Source organism: Uranotaenia lowii, chromosome 3, assembly GCF_029784155.1.
Source record: "Uranotaenia lowii strain MFRU-FL chromosome 3, ASM2978415v1, whole genome shotgun sequence".
NCBI classification, from domain to species: domain Eukaryota; kingdom Metazoa; phylum Arthropoda; class Insecta; order Diptera; family Culicidae; genus Uranotaenia; species Uranotaenia lowii.
The window spans coordinates 152,907,284-152,925,966 of record NC_073693.1 but is presented as its reverse complement, the minus strand read 5'-3'; the positions used below and the strand labels follow the sequence as shown (position 1 = coordinate 152,925,966).

The 18,683-nt window shown below is 36.7% G+C and overlaps 1 protein-coding gene across 1 annotated transcript in view; it reads left to right on the top strand.

Moving 5' to 3' along the window:
- Positions 1-4,612: 4,612 nt before the first annotated feature.
- LOC129757434 (uncharacterized) overlaps positions 4,613-18,683 on the top strand; it is a 79,734-nt gene continuing 65,663 nt past the window's right edge. The window contains exon 1 of the mRNA XM_055754657.1: positions 4,613-5,705. Within this exon, the coding sequence (XP_055610632.1) occupies positions 5,673-5,705 (33 nt within the window). The 5' untranslated portion in view covers positions 4,613-5,672. The remainder of the gene's footprint in view (positions 5,706-18,683) is intronic.

Here is an 18,683-nt window from a genome sequence, read left to right as displayed (position 1 = left end):
AATTCAGAAAAAATCAGAAATTACCTGTTGGTAATGAGTTTTCAAGTAAAAAATGAAGAATTTCCGAGGCGATTGTGCAAAATTATTTTTACCATGTCTTTTTGCATCGAAAATATCTTAAACAAACGTTAACTTAAAAATCTTAAAAAAAATAGGCAAGATAATCCTTTTCATAACCAACACCACGTTGCTAAAGTTTGGAAAAACCGAGCTCTAGTAACGTAGCTATCACCGAAATAAAGTTCCCGGATACTAAATGATCATTTGCTTTAAGTAATCAAATTTTGTGTAAGGGTCAGAAAAAGGCGTCGTCCATATAAAATTTCCAATGTTTTTGCGATATTGACGTTATTTTAAATCGGATTGAGATGAAAATTTGCACATGAGTGTTTTGATGGACGAACAATTGATTTTCGGTATTGATTTTTGGGTCAAGGGTCGGCAAAAGGGTTCTTATTAACTGTTTTGCGATATCGACGTTATGATACATCGGATTTTAATGAAAATATCTATAAGCTTGTACGAAAATTTACACGTGGGAGTTTTACAGCACGGGTAGTTGATATCAGGTGACTCATTTTATGCAAGGGATCGGTAAAAGGGGTCATCCACATTAATTGCAAATGCAAATCCTGATTGCAAATTTTGTATTAGATGACAGAAAGATATGGGTCGTCCATATTAACTGTTTAATGTTTTTAAAATAAGGCTGGAACAAATATCAATTTCTCCTTTGTCACCAAGACCCCCCCCCCCCCCCCTTCGAAATAACCAAAAAACTCGAAGGGGGAAATAAATAAAGTTTGAACAATTTTATGTAAATTTCGAAAAAAAATCAAATATCCGAAAGATTACAGTACCAAACAACAAATTTTGGAAGATGGGAGTTATGTCACCTTTTGTATCCTTGATTTTATTGAATTTTTCGATAATTTTTTCTAGATTTATATATTTTGTGCAATGATACAGTATGCAATTTTGTTGTATAAAAGCTTTCGTGCAATTTATTCCAATTTATTTATTATTCGCGCCCCCTCGCGATGTTCCAACTCCGAGTGACAAAAGAAGGATTTGGAATTTGTTCCAGCCCAATTGCTTTACTATGCATGGGATCGAGACGAAAATTCATGCACGGGAATTTTACAGAACCTACAATCGATTGCTGGATTCGAATTTTGAATCAAACGACAGAAAAAGAAATAGCCCACACTCTAATTCTCCGTGACTCAGATTTGAAGGAAAACAATTCAAAATGCGCCAAAACTGGGAAAACTCAAATTTTGATTAGAACGGCAAAACTCAGAAATGAATAATAGGGGTTTTCGCGAATTCTGAGTTGTTTTTGTTCAGGCTTGCACGGGGGATGACTATGGGTCGACTGAATGAAAATAACTCAACATTTTATGAAATTTTACAGCAATTTCGCATGGAATGTCGCATTTTAATGAGAAATTCAATATTGTACGGTGTAGTCATGTTTTGTTTCATTTATTTTTTTTTCAAAAATTACAATTTGATGTCCGATGTGGAAAAAAAAAAACCGAGAAATTTTCCTCACGGTGGGTGGGAAGTGATTTGAATGCTTCACTTTTACTTCGAAGCTCCTTTTTGACGGTCATCAGATCCATCATCTTCTTGACCCGCTTGAGACACTCCTTTTTGCTCCGGTTCGGCATGCATTCCGCAATCCGATCCCAATGATCCGCGGTACACTCCCTCGGTCATCGGTCGCATCGAATCTGCAATTGAAAAAAAAAAATTCAAAATTAAATTTTCTATTGGACGTTCCGCTAAAACTAACCTTATTTTTTCAGTCCCAGCTCCATGAATGGCTCTCCTTTTTTAAGCCACCAGCACTTCCTGCTGTTCGATGAGGTACACATATTCCCGATGACATAATCGGTCCTGGTTTAGCCGATACCTACGCATATTCCAGTGGTAAAAGTTGCCCGCACGCAGTGGGAACCAACCTAGAGGGGATCAAAATTTGTAAATACAAATTAATTAAACTAATTTGAAAATTTTACCCGTCGCCGTCCGACCAAAAACGTTTGTTTTCAACCGTTTACGAAACGCTCTGAGTTGTTTTCATCTATTTTGCTCGAAGAAGTGTGCGTCTTTGCTAAGTCCAAGGATTTGGAACTCGCTAGATGAAAACAACTCAAAATTTTGAAGGTTTCTCACTCAGTTGTTTTCATCTTCATATATGGTGCGACTCCTGAACCAAAACAACTCAGTCTCTGAATAATTCAAAATTACCGTGCATATTAACGTTTAAATGTTCTGCGATAATTGTGTTACTATGCATCGAATACATATTGACGAAAATACATACACGGGGGTTTTGCGGGAAGGTCGATCTATTCCTGATTTAAAATTTTGTATTGTACGTATTTAGACGTTTTTTTTGATTTTTAGTTTGATAGACAAACAAAAGTGTTCGCATTCGCATAAACAGTTGCCTAAAACATCGGTTGGTGCTACTCGTCAACACCTCGTTTTATGAAATAACAGTCTTTGTGAATTGCACCACCTTCTTTTCTAGAAGACACTTCCTGACTTGAAAATTCAAAAGAAGCAAGTTTCGTTGCCTCAAACTATAGAATCTCTTAAATTGAAAAACTTGCCCCCACAGAATGTAGAAGGTGCCCTGGCCGAACCCTGCGGACTGTGTAGGAAGAGGGAAGGGTATATTAGTCGCTTTAAGTGACTTACGTTTACTTAAACGGTAGATGCAGAGATCTCTACGATCCACTCATAAACGTGGGGAGGTTTAAGAAAGGTAAAGTTGGGGAAGGCAAACCCTGGGAGATGCCAGGTCAGCATTACGGGCAGAGGTGCCAGGTTTCCTGATTTATCAGGATTTGTCCTGATTTTCGAGAGACCGTCCTGATTTTCCAAAAACTCTTGAGTTGTCCTGATTTTTGAAAATTGGTACCTAAAATGTCCTGATTTGTCCTGATTTTCATAAAAACTTCTCAAATACAATCGAATTTGTAGTTTAACTATGAGAACATCGAATAAATAGGTAATAAAATAGCTTAACCCATTCAACAGATGGTAATCTTCGGTTCAGATGATATTTAATTGGTGTTTTTCAATATAAACTACGCAGGCCTGCAAACTGTTGTTGCATAAATCAAGGCGTTTACAGCACCTGAATTACGCCTTTATTTATGCAATCTAAGCAGAAATCCTTATTATTTCATGAATCAAGAAGTGTCCTGAAAAATCCTGATTTTTAGCTTCACGTTGTCCTGATTTTTGACGAAACCACCTGGCACCCCTGATTACGGGTGATGAGTTTTGATAGACAAACAACTCGCTAACTTTCAGCTACTCAGTTCAGAGTGACGGCTACTCAGTTGTCACCAAAACCGCATCTACTCAGTTCTGACTAAACGGCTTTTACTCAGAACTGACTAACAGCCTTTTTAGCGACAACTGAGTCATGGTTACTCAGAATGCGCGAAGATTCTGAAGCGGTTTTTGGCCGCCTTTTTCATGCTAGAATAGTTAAAACCTGTGTTATTTCTTAGACAAATGATGGATTTGTTGATTTGGTGAATAACAAAAGTCAAAATTTTGTGCATATCCATTTATTTTTTAAAAAATCCACAAACTTATTGTTTTTTTCGCCCGTCGGGTTTCGTCTCCCGGGCTGGGACCCTTTATGCCGTACAAGATTAAGTAATGGAAAATTTATTCGGACCATCATCAAAGAACCCTGTAATAAAAATAATATCGGATTAATAGCCAGAAATTTTCTTTAAAATTAATTTTCACCATGTATTTTTTTATCTTTTGCTCCACGAAACAACCAAGTCCGACCGCCTCGCACAAACTGATCAACATTTACTCAGTTGTCGCATTCAAGCACTCGAGTTCTCTGAGTGCCGAATTTTCTGACGTCTGAGTAATTTTTCCGCTGATTTTTGAGTTCATTAAGATCAGCCGTCGGCTGCTTCATATATGTGGCGACGTCTGAGTAAAAGGTAGGCGGGCTCTGAGTATTTCAAATTTAGCGAGAAAAGTGTTGTTCATTAATTATTGTTTATTTATTTAAGCAATACATATTGTCATGAAAATGCAACTCAAAAACCATTCAATCACAAACTCCTCATCATTCCCCATCTTCTCCTAGGACTAGTCTGGGTCTATGACATGTAACGCAACAACATAAGCGAACATTCGTCACTCACATGATCTTTGTTGCAGATGAACCCGATGATCGCGATGATCATCACAACTTAGCTTCTTCGGGAGCATGAACGCGAATGGACTTACCTGTTCGCCGCTAATAAATGAAGTGTGTACGGAAGTGTGGGGTAGCAAAACTTTCTAAAAAGAATATTAAGCTGTAGAATGATTGAAGGTTATTTGTGATTATTTTAAATCAAAACGCAAACGTCTTCCGAGATGCTTCAAGTCAGGTTTTATGAATGAGATATCTGTTTTGCCCCGCTATCTCCTATCGGACACACTTCATCGATTCGGATTTAGAGAATGGAAGGCAATCGGATTCTTTCTCCTTTGAGTTTACTCATCTTTGGATTTACTTGCGGTTTTGGGCTGTCCGGGATCAGGTTGGTCGAAGTTTGCTTGAGCCGTGGTTCATCAGTCGTTACCTGGCGGTCGCACTGGTAGGACGCGTGCATCTCTTCATTTCTCCGGAGCTTCTCAACGAATCAACGAAGCTAGTTTCTCCTTGATCTTCGCAGCGGGAATCACCTTTTTTTTTGTTTCATTGCGTTGCGTGTCTACCTGTAAAGTTTGATCACCTGTTTTTGACCTGACTCGTTCAGTAGTTGTATTCCTGTTTGCACTTCTGTGCTTAGACAAGAGCCTAGATCGGCTCTCCGTTCGTTGGCTTTGTCCCTGTTCTGTGCTGGAGGTGTTCGAATCTCGAGGTGCATTACACTCCTACAACTTTGCATTCCTACAAGCCAGGATCTTTCGGTGTCGATGAAGTTCAAATCCAGGGCAGTTATTACTGGTGTAGCCAAGTGGAACATGCGCTATTAACCAGACTTGGCTAATTGTGGTAACAGATTTATGACCTCCAACAATTATCGCTGCTTGCATCACCATCATCTTCATCACATCGATCGTGTTTCGAACAGGAAGATCTCGTCTTCAGGTTACATAAGAAACCGCCTTCAGCCAACAGAAGTTATAAAAAACTGCCAATCAGAAAACAGTGTTTGTGCGATTTTATGTTTTATTGATTCGAGTGTTCGGGTTAGAAAACTCCAGGAAAAATAAGCGCGCTATCTGGCAAATTAACTCCCAAAAATCGCGGCCCGTGTTTCGAAGCCAAATCATAAAAAAGTGAACGAAACCCGGAGAAACCTCATCAGGAGAAATTGCTGATGCTGAAAGTATTTTCGATTGTTCGTTGCTAATTAAAGTGCTAAAATTGCTGTTTTCGAATTTTGACCATTTTCAACCAGTTTCTGACGGAATAGAGTGGAGTAGAGCGTGTGCTGTGAGGGGTGAGCAATTTTTCGAACGATCAACTCCTGGGCCGGTCTTGTCAAGTTCTTTAACATCTCTAGCTATAGCTGCTTAGCCCTCCAGAAGTAAAGCAACTTATAAGAAGGAAAAAAAAGTTGCGGTATTTGTTTGCAGATATTTCCCGACGAGAGTCAAACGCCAGAAGCTGCTGCAAGATGGAACACCGGTGGATCTATCAGGCGGTACAGGTATGTGGCACATTTTTTATCGCTCCATTAGCCAAGGAGGGTTACTTCCTACTGATTTGATGATTTCTTCATTGATGGAACTGAACAAATTGAGTGGAAGCCTTGATTCATGGTTTCCATCCATTCGTTATTCTTTTTCATCCAGCGTACGTTAAGTGATTTTGAGCTTTTTATCATAATTCAGTTTTATCGCTATGTAATTTAGTGTACACTCGTTGAGTTCGTCTGTATCAAATATCGTTTTTTTAATGGAACATATATTATTTATATGACCTACTAGCTGACCTGGTGGCAAGACGAAAAAAATAAATGAAATTTGTAAAAAATATTGAAATTTTGATTTTTTGTTGGGCATAGTGTAATCTAACTGTCCGAAACTTAATCTCTGAATTAAGTTTCAAGATCTGAATTTTTTACTTTATTTTTATACTTTTCATGATTTCTTTAATTATGCCAATGCCAATGCAAGTATTTTATTTGAATGAATTCTCCCCATCCCCTCTTTTTAAGCGGAAAGGATTCACGAACTATCATACGAAATATTTTCAGCGTCTAAATAACGTCACATGCCACATTTGACTGCATTAGTTTGTAAAGTTTGCGAGTTATGCCAAATGAAATTTAAATTAAAATCTGCTTTCCGATTCCGCACTGAAAAAAGGCAGCGTTATAGTTCGTGAGCAAACAATCTCTCTTATAAAATGTGTTCCCTTTTGCTTGATAAGCCCTCGATTTATGCTAAAAAAAACTTAATGGGAGCTTTCCTTTTCTCTCCCCATCCTCCACTGCTGGAAGGAGGTAGGTGTATCAAATTATCAAACCCATTTGCTTGATTAGTTCTCGAGCAAAAAAAATGTAAGCAAGCCCCCTTCCCCTTCCATTTCTCTAGTAAAAGAAGGGAAGGGTGCCTAATTTCCCTACAACACAGTAAACGAAAATTATTGAAAAGTTTGGTAATTTTTTTTGAAATCCTAACATGTGGAATTCGGTTATTCGTTTGGTTTTTTTTCATGGTAGAGAAGTGACAGCTGTCAAATATTACAGACTTTTTTCGGTAAAAAATTACTGAAACTCGTCTGAAATCATCTGTCAAAATATTGACAGTTCTCAATGTCACAGCTCGTTGAATAACCGAACAACCCGGTAGTTTTCGGTCAAATTTAACGAAAAAACTATAAACGCACGGTAATAGATACCGAGCAACCGGTAGAGTTTACCGAAAAACTGTTAAAGGTTGGTAATATTTACCGAATGACCGGTCTATTTTACCGAAATACGCGTAATAATTACCGAAATGCCGCTAAACGTTACCAAAATGTGCGAAATGATTACCGAAAAACTCTGAAACTAAAGTCGTTGATTTTTACCGAAATAAATGTGTTTCGGAAGGATTTGATTATTCATTGGATTCATTGGATTCATTGGATTTGCAGCGGCGTCTTCTTCAGGCTTGACGCATTTCACCAACCGGTCTAAAAAAAGTCAGCTTGCTTGCATCCGCCATCTGTAAAAAAGTAAAATGTTATGGAAAAAATCGACAAAAAATTTTATAATAAGGTTTACTTACATATTATGTTGCTGAATTTTCTACTTTGCTGACGATAACATTTGGGATTTACAATCGAATATTTCGATTTTTCTACTATTTTTCAGTAGACGTTTTTCATGCGAAGGATAGAGAGATTTTTCATCAGTAGGGGAAAGAGTTTCTAAATGCGCCTAGCGGGTTAAATACGTCTACGGCCGTTCGAAGAAATGGCTGACAAGACAACATGTCTAATCAATGAATTGTGAGCGTGAAACGCTTTGAACATAAGGCAAGAAAGAATTTTATGAATTTATCAACTCCTAAAACTAAAAAATTCATACAAGGGTTTGTTATCTTTTAATAAAATAGTTTGACTTTTCTAAATTATACATTAAAAAGGCTCGAAACAAAATCTTGAGTGGTTTTTGTTTTTTATTCAAATGAACAGTGCAATTCACAATCTTCTCGACCGATTTTCATTCTGAAAATTGCATTGAATTCCTTACAAAAAGTTTGAAAAGACTCAATTTTCGACACGATGTAACGTTTATATGAATCATGAATTGAAAAACAGTAAAGCGTAAACTTGCAGTGATTATTCTGTCATGCTTCAAAGATGGCTTTTTAACATACATAAATGTGCAATAATTTATTTCAAACAGCTAGATTTTTAACCAAGTTATGTTTCAAATTAAGAATAATTGTTAAAATAAATTTATTTTCATACCCAAATTTTTTAAATTCAATGAGAATCTTTTAATGGAAAATGATCCCTGCTCACAAAAAAAAAGGAAAAAAAAGCTTACGAGATCAACAAAAACGATTTAACTTTTAGAATTTCAACGTCTTTTTCACTTTTTAGAACGTCCAAGATCCGTTAGTTTACAAAACATGGTAGAAAATTCTAAAAATTGAAAAAATTAGCAAACTACATGATTTTGAGAAATATTCTTGTTTTGGTCAATTCATTGCATTGTATGCTGTCAGAAATTTTTTTTATCGAGTATTTCTGACTTACAGTCGCGTTCAAAAAACAATGAAATCGCCTAGGATTTTATGTTAAAAATCATTCTAAACTCGCCAAAATATGCTTTTTATGGGTATGTTTTATCACGGCCCATGTGCTCGATATAACGCGCGAATTCTCAACACAGTTTAGTTATGTGGCTTTTGATAAGGTTTTTAAAGATTGAGCTTTTGAAGCAGTTAAGTGAATTTAAGTACCTAAATAGTGAAAAATTATTGCCATTTGTAGAAAACAGTATAATTGGCTTACAAAGTCAGTCAGATTTTGAACTGTTACCTGTGAAAATTGAACCCCATTCCATAAAAAATGTGATGAAATTATGGAATACTAAAAATTGAAAGAAATCTCGAGTATGAAGCTACCGGAAATAAAAGTTATAAGCTTTTAATTTTCAAATGCAGAGTCGAATTCTTTAAATGAAAATGGGAAATAGCGGAGCAGCGTTTCCAATTTCGGTTTAAAATTTAAACGTTGTTTTTAACAACCGAGTCACGTGTAAGTCGACCGAGCATAGAGTGCACGCAAGCCATTTGGTAGGATTGGAAAGTGGCAATAGGTGAATGAAAAATCTATCAAAGGTCAATGCATACATTAAAATTGCATCACGAAGGAACCACCAACAGAAGAATGGATATTATAGCACATTCACTGTCCGCCGAAAATGCCATCACCTCACAACACAGAGCGCTGTTTCGGTTTCACCGGTCGGTCGGTCGGTCACCACAACAACCAGGAAAGCCGAAGAAAGAAAGAAAGTCGTCGGAGTCGGGTCGAAAGAAAGTACCTACCCAATAAAACCATCGCTATTCCACATGCAAAACATATACAGAAGGGTCGTAAATGACGTTCAAGTTGCGGGGGACGACAATCCGGCAACAGGAGGGAGACTCTGCTTAGGGTACGTTGGTCTCGGAAGTAAGTGGCGCGATGGGCTTCGATTTTTTGGCGGCGGTGAATTAGAGAACATCGATTCGTACCTGGTTTTTAAAGTTGATTTTTTTCGACAGGAAGTTCGAACAATTGTCGTGATGTATGTTGAAACAGTTTGATTAGGAAAAAAGTTGTACGAATGCATTTCCTACACTAAAGATACATTCACCATTGAGCCGGATAAAAAGGTCGGAAAAATAATACAAAATCATCCTGCAATCCAAGTCAATGATTAACCCTCATCCGCATTAGAGTGTCATTTTGACAATATTGCAGGTTTGAAAGCTTGTAACTTTTTTCAGAAGCTTCAATAAACAAAAAAATTTTCGGGGACCCTAAATGAATTCAAAGGTTTTTTAGTACTGCATCTTTCCTTTTTTTTATGGACGAACCCTGGAAGCCTGGACAAAAAAACTCCCTTTTCCGACTTAGAGTGTCAATTTGATACTCCAAAAGTAAAATCTATCTAAGTCGTTTGAATTATGTTTAATTTCGTATAAATCTTATATCAATAGAAACCTTGTAATGTCAGTAAAATATGTTTAGAACATTATATATAGCTAAAGCTACTAGTTTTCTCGTTATTCAGCATGAAAGGAAAAAAAAATCCGAAAAAACATGCCTCAGGAAAACTGCTGTAGTTCATATATTACACGTCCAAAAAACAATTTGTCTTATGCTTATGAAAGCTGAAGTTAATGTCTACATCATGGAGCCAAGAAATATAAAAGCGCCGATGTGGTCTAGCGGATAGGCTGGCGCGAGTCTAATTTTGGTATGCCAGGCGTTCTGGGTTCGATTCCCGGTATCGGCAAGAAATCTTTTGGGTTGTGTTTCCTTATATAACTAACTATATAATAAGAATGTTCAATCACTTGCCAGCTGGCCAGGTATATACACGGATGCCGGAATACCTGTAAGTAAACTAGCCCACCTGATTGACTCGTTCTTCCAAAATAATACCTTACATCAACACAATACATTCACTCCACGAAGCCATGGGGTCCGGGTATATAGTGTTTGCGTTGCATTGGAGATTCGCCGAACTTAATAATCTAAAGAATGCACTTGAACACATACTTAGGCAGAATCTGCGGTGAATCCGTGCACCCATGGTGGATAACCAACATACATGCATACATACATACATCATGGAGCCAAGAAATATTTTTTTAAATTTTTTTTAATGAAAGGGTCACAAAAAGTTAAAAAAAAAGTGGTCTGAAAAACCTACTTTTCATTCGATTGCTAGTAAAAACTGTTTGAGCGATGGTAGAGTTTTTGAAAAAATATGAATACAAAATTTATTCTAATTCTAACATTTTTTTGTCTTTAGATTTTTCATGCAGCAAAAATGGAATTTACTGGAATTTTTCAAAGTTGAGTACTTTGCGCGATTTTTTTACAAATTGAAATTTCATCTATTTTTGTGGTCCACCGTCAGGTTGTACCCGGATTTTCAGTGCTTTTACTTAGTTTGGACCAATCAAAAGTATATTCATTGGAAAGGAAATTTAATCTACATTCTAGTGAGGTGCAACAATTCACGCTGTAAGTCACGCAAAAATATGAAAATTATAAACGTAAAATCATTCCTGAATTTCTAGAACCACAAGCAGCACGTCCAGCAAAACGTGTTTGTTTGCTCTCCGAGTAGGTACGGTGGGTGGGATTTGGGCAGAGAGCCTACCTGAGAGCCGAACTAATGATGCGTGTCGTGCGTTTCTTGGTAGGAATTTTTCTATTGATAATAGTTCACGTTTGCTTGTGACGATACGCATCATTATTTCGGCTCTCGGCTTGGCTCTCTGCCCAAATCACCACCCACCGTACCTACTCGGAGTGCAAAAACAAACACGTTCTGCTGGACATGCTGCTTCTGTTTCTAGAAAGCATTTAGGGGGAAGTGTTCCTAAATGCGCATGTTGGGTAAAATGCGCATACAGCCGATTGATGATATGGCTGGAGATTCATCATATCTAATCAGTGCAGTTTGAGGGTAATACGCTTTAAACGCATGGCATGAAAAAATTAAATTGTTATATACAGTCGAAAAAATTTAAAAATTCAAACAAGATTTTTATCAGTTTTGTTAGAATATATTGAACTTTAATTATCGTGCGTACAGATTCTGTGAATAAAAGTTTTAACGGTTTTTCTTTCTTATTCATCTGGATATCGGAAATTCAAAAAATTGATGCTTTTGGCAAAGTTGTGAATGATAAGATATTGGATAAAGAGACAGGTTCTGAATGCCCATATCAAGGCAGGTTAAATGCCTATATTAAGAAAAATAGAATAGTCTTATAATTTTTTAACTTTTCATCACTTAAACATTAAATCTACGCTCAAATCACGATCTTACAGCGAAAAAAGAAGAACTTCATACTGATCCGATAAAAATACGATATGAACAAAATATTACCATGAAATATGGCCAAATGGCATACTCAACTATGTTTCATGCAAAAAAATTAGTGATGTTGAAAATTTCACCAAAATTTCAGCCTTGACGTATGCTTAACATTCGTTTTTACCATTTTCAATTGAATAATATCAAAATATTGCAAGTGTTAATGAAATATAGCTGAAAACATAAATATGCGCATTTAGCCCGCCAGTTTCGGAAATCGGCTATTTTGACTTCTTTTATTATAAAATTATTTTCACAAAAACTGTAAGAGATTTTAACAGAAAAATTGCTCTAACGTATGCAAAACAGATGTCCGCTCATGTGTATATAGTTTTCAGACTCCTATCTTTTGGAATATGGGAGAAAATGAGTGCTTTCCTTAATATGCGCATATAGCCCGCCTCTCCCCTATGCATTTGAACCATTTATGAATTGGCACAAAAACCATAAGCAGGCTCGTTTCCACAGAAAAAAATGATGTTGATTTTCCAGAACAAAATATTCAATTTTCCCATATAAACTCAAAGTTCAAATTCACTCATGTAAACGTGACTTAAAAATTCTGCTAAAATCATGGATCAGTTTTGAACCAAAACGACTTCAGAGTATGAGAAATTAAAAAATTACCCAAAATCGACTCTGTTTATTATTGCAGATACAGTTCTTTCAAATCGGTGAGATTGTGGAAGTTTTCTGAACAGCTTATAAAGAAGTCATATTGACAAACTTTAAATAGCAATTGGTTCAAAACATGATGATATGTGAAAACATGTTAATTTTGTTCCCATACTTATAGAATAAACGACATAACAAGACCTCATCGAAATATAAAAAAAAGGTTTTTATATTCAAAAGGATTATGGCGAACCCAACTTTTGTTTATGACTTTGTACGCATGATGATTTGGCTTCAAATTCAACTGTTTTCCGCATCAAATTCAACTATTTTCCGCAAAAAAATATGTTGCTAGTCTGATACAACGAGACTTTAAACCTAGGTGTATACAAAGGTACCTGGCGCTTTATAAGGATATATTGATAGTTCGGCAAGAAAACCACCTTAACAAAGAGCCTCAGCCCTAACCCAAACCATACATGCTTATGATCAATTTTTGTAAAGGGCGGACGTAAGATGTAATTTGCTCATACAATTCGCGATAATACGCGTTTTACATTGTTGTTAATAGAACTTATATGAAATCCAATTTTCCAATTTCTATTTCCCCGTTGAAAGGTGAAGCCGAGTCTCAAAATTTAATAGTCAGAGAAACATTTTAGGAACTGATAAAATTTTTCTCAACATTCTATCGCACGCCGTAAAACCAAAGAAGCTCTCGACATGAAACGAGAATGAAATCCATTGAATCATCCCGTAGCTAATTTCTTTATTTGAAACGGCTCATACCTTGAGGCTTTAGACGAAGATCAATAGCTTTTAGGGAAAGGTATGTTAGGCTATGATCATTTAGTATCCGGGCAGTTACAAACGTGTGTATTTTAAAAACTATTCATTTTTTCGAAAAACTTTCTATGGAGGAAATGAAGGTGTTGATATGACATTTAATATAAAAATATAAAAAATATTATTTTTCAATGATTTCAAGAAATACTCTTACTTTTTCATAAAATCTCTTTTTTATCTTTGCACACTTTTTTCAGTCATGTATTGATCTATTATTTTTACCACAGAAGCGAAACCTTTGCAAAATCATGATATTTTACACAAACTCACCTAGAAAAACCAATTGGATTCTAGTTGGAACCTTTTCATGAGTAGGCATCTCGAAGAATTTGATCTCTTAAACGCGGTTTTAACATAAATTTCTTCGTTCATCAGGACACATCTGTCACATTGCTTAAAAACCAGTTGCACAGATTGCGATCTAAGGAACTGCTCACTATTAGTTATTTACTTGGTGTCTACTAATTAGTCTGCATTCAGTTATCCCCAATAACCATTGACTTTTTACCATATTTAAGATCAAGGGTTCCATTTCGATGCTTAATTTGAACTTCGTGTGGATCCTAGCGTGGCTCCTTATACTTCTTAACCATTTCGTCCAAAAAAGAATCAGAAAAAAATCAACAGTTTATGAGTTTCCAAGTCGACAATAAAGAATTTTCGAGGCGCAAAATGCGCTAAAGGCGCAAAATGCGCTAAAGGCGCAAATTGTGCAAAATTATTTTTACCATGTCTTTTTGCATCGTAAATATCTCCACATTAACTTTAAAATCTGGCAAAAATAGAAAAGGTAGTCCTTTTTATAACCAACACAACGCTGTTAAAGTTTTGCATATCCGATCTCTAGTAATGTAGCTATCACCGAAATGAAGTGCCCGGATACTAAATGATTATAGCCTTATATTTCGAACATGTAGTCAAAGTTCATCACAGCTAACACATCCCTTGCTGGAACGTCGAGTTGGTTTCCTCGGGTTCGAAGAGCCTCTATGAAGTTCGTTCTGGCGACAAGGTGGTCGTCACACGACCAGGCTTCCGAAAAGTACAGCTTTGCTATGACAGCCTTTTTCTTGTCGAACAAACTGTCTCGGTTTTCCTTACCACTCGGTTGCTGCTGTACCGTCGGTAACGAATCGAAACGCTTCGGCTACATCACACACATGCGGGAACGCAGGCTGTATCTGAACAATCGGCTCAAAGCTTGCGTTGTTGTGCTTTAAGCTGTTGAGCTTTAAGCTGTAGCGACCCAACCGACAGTTCGGTTTTCATCCCTTCAGGCCTCCTGTTTCTAAAATAATTTCATCTGACTGTCGGCTGCAGCTCGTGACAGTTTTGGGCAGGACTGTCACGGTTGACTGTCGTGCCCATACCGTACCCATGCCCGGCCGTATGCGCTGCTGCTCGGTTCGAATAGATCGAACGAGCCATCGAGCAGGAGCATACGACCGAGGCGAAACGCGATGTGTGGTGCCGGTGCAGGTTAGGCGATATGATTACCTTCTATCCTATGGGGTCCTATGAGGAGGGTGATCGTGGTGATCACCCCCCCCCCGCCCCCTTAAGCGAGAAAGAAATTCATACCTACGCTCGTTCGAAATTAACTCGGCCCGAGCGTGGATGATAATCCAAAGCGAATCTCGGCTACAGTCGGACGGAGTAGGTAGTACTGTCATGCGAAATTCAACGCATTGAAAACTGTTACGACGATTTTCCCAAAAATTTCACGAAGCCTAAAAAACTTTCATACCCACGAACAAACTTTCGCATGAGGTAAAACGAGGCCTCGCTGTACATCGCACGACCGCTCCTTTTAGAACTGTCTGGGAAGAAATCTTCGGAAAGCTTTCATCGAGGTGCACGTGCGACGTTCGCAAGAATACTGTCGTTCGCTAGTACTTTTCGGAAGCCTGCACACGACCACTGCAGGGTTTGTGATATAGCTTAGTTGGCAAGTCAGTTGCCTTCTGAGCCGAGTCTGCGAGTGCGATCCCAAGAGTAAACATCGAACACATTTGTACCGGATGAGTTTTTCAATAGCTGTCCACAAGCTGCTTTGATATAAAATCGGGAACGCTAAAAAAATGAGCTGCAAATGAGTTGGTACACGGAAAAAAATGTGTTACTATTCCAAAGACGTTGTCATGATAATTTAACCATTTCTGCGTTATAGTATTTTCAACCACGCAAAATATAACATCAATTTTGTACAAGTGCGCATGAAACATTATTGAAATTACTAGGTACCTGGTAATTTCCGATAACTGTCAATGTTTGTTGTCGATAATACTATGGTCATGATGATTTCATCCTTATTTCTATTACAACTAGTGTCCGCATAGTAATTTAGATATTGTGGCACCAATTCATATCAACAAAATACTACGCACATGGTACTTTTGATAACAAAACATATTTGACTCAAAAACATCAGTGCGTATGATAATTTTACTATGGTTAACATTCTTGTTGTTCAAACTAATTCAGGATCATTAATCATTAAACTCGTTTCATAACTTTCAAAATCTTTCCAGAGCATCGGAAGAACTCACGAACATTGATCGACGTGTGTCAGAAGTGTGAATTTTAATGTTTTAAATAATGTTATAATGCATGCATGCAAATAAACAAACAAACATACATAGTAATTTTATTATTTAAATCAAGCTCCTCGCGCATACTAATCTTTATCATAACAAATACTATGGTTTGCCTGTTGTTCAAATAGCTATGCGTAAAGTATTATAAAAAATAAAACATATTTGACTCAAAAATATGGTTTGCCTGTTGTTCATTTAAAACACGGATTTAGTAGTTTTACTCTGTTTTTTTTTGTGTATAGGTACGTAAGGTGTGTATTCGAAAAAAATGCAACACTTTGTTTTGTGAATAACTTTTAAATGTATGGATGGAAATGGATGGAAAACTTCACCTGAAGCTACCTAGTAATGTAATGTGTACGTGTACAAAATTGGTGACAATCTGTCAAGTTGTTTTTGAGATAGCGTCCAATACTGAAGTTCATTGACAATTTTCTTTAGCAGGATCGAGAAAAATCCATTTAAGTCCCATTGGGAGATCCAAAAACGGCTGGAAATTAACTATTCGATCAAAGTTCATATGGTAAAGTTCGTACCTTCAGAGACTACAATAAAATTTATATACCACTTTTGAATAGGGAACTTAATGCAATCGATTGGGGATTTTACAGTGTTGATGATACAAATATTTTAACAGATTATCTCAATCAAACATTAAAAAACTTATTTGAAACATGTGTTCCCTTAAGAAAATGTTCATCCGTAAGAGGTCACAACCCTTGGTTTGATGCCACTATAGCCAAAGCTATGGTCGACAGGAATATAGCTTTTAGTCAATGGAAATCATCTCGCAGGAATGAGCATTTTACACTTTACAAATTGGTTCGCAATAGAGTTAATACAATTGTACAAGCTGCAAAGAAAAGATATTTCAAAAGATTCCTTGATCCAAAACTACCGTCCAAAGTTCTGTGGCAGAGTTTAAAAACATCTAAAGTAAGCAAAGTAGGTGAACAACCTTTGAATAATTTTACAGCTGACGATATAAATGATACTTTTCTGAAATCATTCACTCGCAATACAACAATTGACTTGACAAGTCTACAATCTAGTTGGAACTCTTTTTCATTCACTCCGATTCAAGAAACCGATGCTATAGTAAGTCTGTCCGAAATCGATTCAAACGCTGTTGGATTAGATGAAATTCCTCTAAAGTTTATCAAAAAAATCATCCCTAGCATAATTCAACCACTTACTTACTTGTTCAACAAAATTATTACAACGAACAAATATCCAAAAAGTTGGAAAACATCAAAAATTCTTCCCATTAGGAAAAAGTCAACTCACAATACTATTGAGAACTTGCGACCAATTAGCATTCTAAGCGGGTTATCGAAGGTGTTCGAAAAAATTTTAAAGAAGCAAATCAGCAGTTACTTGATGGAAAACAAACTAATTAGTGATTTTCAATCTGGATACCGTCAAAACCATAGCACCAAAACTGCAATGATTAGTGTGTTTGATGACATAAGTGTTGAACTAGATAAATCCCATTCGGTTATTCTGATTTTATTAGACTTTTCCAAAGCTTTCGATTGCATAAGCCATAGTGTTTTACTTAAAAAACTTTCCAATAATTTCGGCTTTTCAACTTCCGCGATCAATTTAATCAGATCATATTTATCCAATCGATTTTTCAGTCAGTGTTCAATAATCAACAGTACTCTACCTTCTCACCAATCACATCAGGGGTACCTCAAGGTTCTATACTGGGTCCGATTCTCTTTACGATGTACATAAATGATTTACCAAATGTTCTAAAATATTGCAAAATCCACATTTTCGCAGATGACGTTCAACTATATTTCGAATGTTCTAATCTTAGTGAAGAAACTATCAATGTGCGATTAAATTTGGATTGGCAACATATTTTTGCTTGGTCTATGCGAAATGCCCTTCGTTTAAATGCTAGTAAAACACAAGCCTTGATATTGAACCGCAGTAATTTATCGAATATATCACTATCAATAAATAATACTCCCATTCAATCTGTACCCCAAGCTATCAGTTTAGGCTTCAAAATACAGTCAAATTTTAATTGGGATGCTCATGTTATGCAGCAATGTGGTAAAGTTTATGCTTCTCTAAAATCACTTAATTTAAAAGCTAATTTTCTTAGCACAGAATTGAAACTAAAACTTTTCAAAAGCTTAATTTTTCCGCATTTTATATCTTGCGATTTCTTACCTTTTCAAATTTCTCAAAACGCTTTGAACAGGCTTCGGGTAGCACTCAATTCCTGTGTTAGATTTGTTTATGATATTAACCGTTACGATCACGTGTCACACCCAGGCTTGTAAGTGGTCACCATCGTTTGAATTTTTCCGGAGACTACCACCCCACATCGTTCGTGACAATCGTGGAGAGCGCAATCGTTTGATCGGAGAGCAAAAAAATGTCAAATGAAATTTTGATCTTTTTTGTGGTTAGTCGTTTGACTTTCATCCCTCTTGCGTAGATAATCAAGATAATCATTCCACATTGTTCGACCAACACATCCAAACATCACCCGGCGCTGCAGAGTGACGAATTTTTTTTCAACAGGAGGGAGTGAATAGAAAAGATTGCATTTGCTTATTAAGTTTGTACGTTCTGCTGCGTGAAAGAGATAGGCGATGTCGTAAACTGTCGGGAATGATGGTCGTTTGACCATCAAATTATCCCTCTCGTGTACCAAGACACGAAATTTCGTTCGACAATCACACAAAGAAGAATGAATGTCGTTTCGTTTGATGGTAGTCGACTGTTCGGCAAGTTTCGGTCGCATTCGTTTGATGGCACGAACAATGATACTCATAAAAGCAGGCTGTGCGACTGTCAGAGAAAATGTCGATGGTTTACAAGTCTGGTCACACCTACAAACCCGCCTAATCGGTAGCTCGTTTGAAAATTTTCCTAAAGTAAGATGTTGTTTATTTCTGTTCAAGTTAATTCAAACTAAAGAGCCACAGTATTTATATAACAAATTAATCAAATTAAGAAGTACAAGGTTTATAAAATTTTTATTACCACGTCATCGGAC